This window comes from Nuphar pumila, chromosome 5 (genome assembly GCF_984573655.1).
Source record: "Nuphar pumila chromosome 5, dmNupPumi1.hap1.1, whole genome shotgun sequence".
Lineage (NCBI taxonomy): Eukaryota > Viridiplantae > Streptophyta > Magnoliopsida > Nymphaeales > Nymphaeaceae > Nuphar > Nuphar pumila.
In genome coordinates this window covers 21815839-21821838 of record NC_143253.1, presented here as the reverse complement: position 1 = coordinate 21821838, position 6000 = coordinate 21815839, and the positions used below count along the sequence as shown (strand labels likewise).

At 36.9% G+C, this 6000-nt stretch overlaps 1 protein-coding gene across 1 annotated transcript; it reads right to left on the bottom strand.

Moving 5' to 3' along the window:
* Positions 1 to 814: 814 nt before the first annotated feature.
* On the bottom strand, positions 815 to 3390 carry LOC149837078 (large ribosomal subunit protein P3-like). Its single transcript, XM_090007232.1, has 2 exons — positions 3122 to 3390; positions 815 to 1121 (listed from the first exon to the last, which is right to left on the bottom strand). Exons 1-2 carry the CDS (start codon positions 3317 to 3319, stop codon positions 957 to 959), a joined length of 363 nt encoding a protein of 120 aa, XP_089863358.1. The 5' UTR covers positions 3320 to 3390; the 3' UTR covers positions 815 to 956.
* Between the last annotated feature and the right edge of the window lie 2610 nt (positions 3391 to 6000).

Genomic DNA, 6000 nt, shown 5'->3' with positions numbered 1-6000 from the left:
CAGCTGTTTGTGTTCAGCTTGCCCAGCCTATCTTCCAAGTTTGAAGGAACTCTTTGCAAGGTGAATATGAGCCGAGCTACAATCAACTTGTCTCATTTCCTAGCCCTAATTCAAAGGACCAAATCTGAATTTGAGATCCTCATGAATGGGATCCAGTAATAGCCTGTAGTTCCATAACCAAATCTGAATTTGAGATCCTCATGAATGGGATCCAGTAATAGCCGGTAGTTCCATACTCCCAACAAGTTGTACACTTGCACTCCTAAACATTCTGAGTGAGGTTACCTTTAAGAGCTTTTGCAAACCAATGGAACTGCATCAAATGGTTGTGAATCATCAACATTTTGTGCTAAACTCACAATTCTTTTTAAAAGGAAAAAGGAAAATGAAGTCAACATAGATTGTAGTCCTATAATCTGCTTTATTTTTATGTTCATTATTTAATCATGAAATGGTTCATGGAAGACCACAAAAATCACAACAGAACACAAATGCTATAGAAGTGATACTAAGTTTACAGTGATCACTTCGAAGAAGTCACAGTTGATCATTTATGAACGAAAGCAACCTGAATTGGGATTTCTCATGAAAAACAAATTCTTCCTGCTCCTATAAAGGGTACTTGGATGCAACTGCTTATCTAGACAAGTGGGATAAGTTGGGATATCAATACTGTGCTCTTTGGGTTCACATGCTTATCCACAGATCTTTGACGTTGGGATATTAGCAGTGTGCGTCAGAATGCACAGATTAGCCAGCTTTCTGCAATTAATAAACTACCTAATAGACTCGAAAGGCTTACAGAGTAACCACATGAACTTCAAAAAACATAGAATTTCCAGGATAGTACTGTCTATAATCATCAAAAACTTACCATTTCCAATTCCAAAATCTTTCACCACCCACCTAAAAGAAAAAGGACAGAGATAAACACAGTTCAACAACTTAAACACAAACTAATCAAAGAGTGAGAAACCCATATCCTCATCACTTTCTTCCTTCTCTTCCTTCTTCTCTTCCGGTGGAGGCTCTGCTGCAGCAGCTGGAGCACTTGATCCGCCTGCTGCTACCACTCCTCCTCCGATGAAAGCGCCGCCACCACCACCTCCTCCAATAATCACCTAGCACATCATCCAAATCCCCATTTATTAAAACTAAAGATGAATGAATCCATTTATTACTAAGTTCATCCCATATTCCCACTGAGATAAATGTCATTATAAGGGACGTTTGCTTGCAACACGTGATTCAAAGTCACATGTGATCTCACCTGATGTGAAATCAAAACATGTGACTGCAAATCACAAGGTGGAGAAGGTGATTTGGAATCACATAGAAGTGAGTAAAATGGCTCAAAATGTGATTTCAAATCTCATTGCCACATTGTCTCACATTTGCTTGCACGTAAGAAATGGGGCAAACGAGGATCATTCTCTCACAGGCACAGCCATGAGAAAATGATTCTCATTTGGGGCCCAACCAAACATACCATATATTTTGGCACATTCGACTGTAGTGTACTACTCTGTAACAGGAAGTCGTGTGTGAGCTTTAAACTTTATCTGATCATGGTTAATTTATTAAGAATCATATACTAGAAGTGTTTTTGCGATATAAACCAATCGCAGAAATGTCGTAGGTAATAGCAATGTTATGGTGAAAATTTCAAAAGCTGAAATAATGCCAAAACTCTATTTTCAAATTGCTGATTTTGAAAATATCATGTCTTTATCATGATACTAACACCATAGATAGAATTTGCAATATTTTTATATCATTTAGATTTTAATTATATTTTAAAATGAATTGATATTTCCCCAAGACATTGTAGAGGAGAACCGGATTTTTCAAAGTATCGTGATTTTCCTGAGAACAAAATTTATCACATTGGTACAATTATAGTTTTTTTCAATTGTAAAACTATGGTGTCATGTGGACCCTTGATTTTTTGAAATGCTTAAAAGTTCTGCTTAGACAACACAACAGGACAATCCAAAACATGATTTTTTACTGAATAAACCATGCAGATCATATCTCGTCTGTAGGGCTTGGTCCACAAAATGATCGAAACAAAAACTAAGAAAAGGTTGGTGTTCTACTAGAGAGAGTCTGGTTCTAACGATAGTAAGCCAATATTTTCCCAAATAAACAGGGAATGAATACATAAGAAATCAAATAAACAAACACATGACATTCAATCAATTGAGCAATAACAGAAAGCGGCATTCCAAATCACTAATCATCACCAAACCACAATCCAAGAGAATAAAAACATCCCATAAAGAGAGAAACCAAACATTCCACCATTGGGAAAAAAATCCAAGTACATCATCTTAGCAACAAACCAACACAAAATTACCCAATAAAGAAAAAAAATGAAGACAAGCATGAAGAGCAAAGGATCCAAGAAACTAAAGACCCAAGGTATTTGGCGTAGTGGGAGGGGGACTTGGCTGCTAGGTGGGTGGTCAGGGTTCCATTCTCACAGACGTCAGCCCCTTGCATATAAGAATGGGCAAAGATATTATGCCCCTTGCTTGTGCCGACTCTGGGGGCAAGGAGTGCGCCCATGGTTTACACTAGGAAAAGAGATCGCAAGTCTCTGATCCCGGGGGTGGTTTCCCCGTTCCTCATGAAAAAAATGAAGGATCGAAGAAACTAAGAAAATGTCATTATCTTTAACCAAAATGACAGTAACTAAGGAATACAACCCCAGATCCTGCCAACCAATGCAATTTTATCACCCAATAAATCAATCAACGAAACACAAACAAAAAAAAAAGAATACGAAGAACACCGATTTACGAAATCAATAAGGAAAGCCTGAACTCACTGAAAGAAAACAAAAGAACCCAAAACCTAACCTTAGATAGAGAAAGAGAAGAAAAATCCGAATCGCCACCGAATTGTTGCTAGATCAATAAAACATAACCAAGACAGGTAATTTCTTCGAACAAGCTACTCAAAATAAGAATTGAGAACATCCACGTATACATATACATAATCAACAAATGCTGATCACAGCCTCAAAAGATCATCGAATGAGAAGTCCGACGACCATGTAGACTCTTAACCAAACAAAGGAAAATTGGATTAAAGTAATAGGCGGTGGTGGTGGCACCTGGAAGACGGCAGAGGAAGGGGTGACGAGGGAGAAGGAGGAGCTGACGGGGCCGGAGGAGTCGGAGGAGAGGGCGGCCTGAACGAGCCTCCTCTGCAGGTCGTACGGCGAGGAGGCGGACGCCTCCAGCTCGCCCGAAAGCTGCTTGGCGCTCCACTCCCCGCCCTTGCTCCTGCACACGAACGTGAACACTCCCATCTTTTCTTTTCTGCCTTCTTCCTGACTTTGGGATTGAGGAAGGCGGTGGTCGGTGGAAATGCTTGGAGGAGGGTTATACGGGGCTAGGGCTAGGGTATATATATATATATATATATATATATATATATATATATATATATATATATATATATATATATATATATATATATATATATATATATATATATATATATAAGTGCTAAATAAGTTTTTTGAGTTTTATTTTATTTTATTTTTAAATTGATGCAATTAGTATGATTGAATTTATATATTACTTTTTTATATGATGATTAATACGTATGTATTGTTGGTCAGATTTATAATATAAATTATTCACAAACATAAGAAGATTATCTTTGATGGATGATAAAAACCAAGACATGTTCTAAATTAGCTCATCAAATTTTTGCAAACTAATGACATTAGGTCATTAACCTCACAATTTAATAATATTTGCATATATGTGAACCGAAGAACATTCCTGAAATAATATCATTCAATTGAAAGGTTACTAAACTACACGAACTTCAAAACATTCACGTGTTAGGATGTGCTAACTTTAAGACATTCCTGTTGCTTATTAACTTTTTACTTAGACGATGTTCACATATCAAAATGTGTGAAATTCAAGACATTCAAACAAACGTTATTTGAACCTTTTTCAACTAAAAACTCACTTAAGTTCAAGAATGACGTCCGCAAATATGAGTTTGAAGTTTGCAAAGATATGCTATGGAAGTCCCTAACTTCGCAAATCTATGTTGATTATAAGCTAGACAGGTTCATGTCACATAATTATGAACATCAAGACCTTTGTGCCATTGATCATATTCCAACCTTCTTTAGGTTCAAGACTAATGTTCGTAAATGTGTTCAAACTTCGAAAATATATGTTGCGAACGTCCTTACCTTTGCACATTTGATTAACCTTATAATTAGACGATTATACGAAGGTAGGGTTAGGGTATATATATATATATATATAGGAAAATGGGTCCGTTCTAAACCCATTTGGTGCTAAACCACGTCCTAAATGGGTTTTTCAAGTTTTTTTGGTATTTTTTATGCGGTTTTGGCTCCATAAATTTGTTGGGCATGGTCAATTTACTAAGAATCCAAACTTGAATCATGTGTTTTCGATGAAAAAAATGATGTTTGGAGCCTAAAAATTTTACAAAGATTTTAGATCGTTGATTTTTTGAATTTTATAAAAACCTACTTACGTATTGGAATCAAACGCTTCACATTTGTACGGACATAATTTAAAAATAAAATGAAAAAGCCCAAAAAACCTATTTAGCACGCGGTTTAGCACCAAATGGGTTTAGCACATACTCATATATATATATATGCACCTTGTGTTGGTTTTGTAGAGGGATGTGAATAGATCGAGTTTGAATCGGATATTGGATCAAATCTAAATTGGATTATGAGCAATTTGATTTGCATTCTTTGTATTGGACTTTGGAACTGGACCCAAACTGCATTGGAAATCCAACGGATAATCTGACTATTATGCATAAAACATATCTGATTAGTTAATCGAATCCGGATTTAGTATTACTTTTTTAATCAAAATGACCAGATTACATCAGATTCAATAATGCCTACATCCAAACCAACTTTAACCCATTTGCATCCCTAGTTTGATTCACTTTGGTAATAGTGCACTCTAAGAGTAGGAATGCAAGCGGTTGGTAAATGAAACATGTATTTAGCAAAAAAACACAAAGATTTTGATCTAAATCCAATATGAAACAACCAAAATTCTGGATCCATCCCATTTGCGTCCCAAGTTTGATTCACTTTGGTAATAGTGCATTCTTAAGGATGCAAGGAGTTCGTATATGGAACACGTATTTAGCTAAATACATGGATATATGGACTATAATCTAATCTGAAATGGTCAAAATTTATAAAATGATGTGGACCCATTTTATGCAAACTCATATCCAAATCCAAGCTCCAAGTATTTAAATTCGTGTGACCCATCCATGGGGTGCCACCTCATCAATCCAGCATAGAAGACCAAGTGGGGCCCAAGCGTAAGACACCTTATTTTTGAGGAAGTTGACTCAAGTGGGACCCACTTGTGGAGCACCCTTCCAGAAATAGTCAAAGAATATCAAGTGGTTCCCACTTCCTTGGCACCTTAGCCAGCTTTAAGCTTTTATAAACTCATGTAGCCCTCTTGAAAGCTCTCTAAAATTGTGATAAAGAGTTAGTCCAAGTGTGAGAGCTAAGTTCTGCATTCATCAACAAACCCGCTAAGAAAAGAAGCAACCCCAAGCTAGTTTGTGTGAGAAATTGCATGTTTGGGCTCACAGAGAGCTTTCAACCAATCTTGGACCTAGTGCAGCAACTCCAGGTAGAAGTCTAGGCCTCACAATAATTGTTTTATGCCACTTCTCAAGGTAGAGATGCGCTTGAAGAGTGTGTCAGTTTTTTAACATGTAAGTCAGCCTCATTGTCGCAGCATGTCAACCAAATTGGCGAAAGCGGTCTTGCTGCCACTCTCGATGTCAACATGATTCTTGAAGGACTATTGGAGGATGCACAAATGGACCCAAGAGCACATCAAAGTAGTGTTCCACTTCAACAAGCGGTGAAAGTTCTTTCTCCTACTTTCATGGGAATGAACTCATATGATGATTTATTTATAGTAAAAGGGCAATGTATAA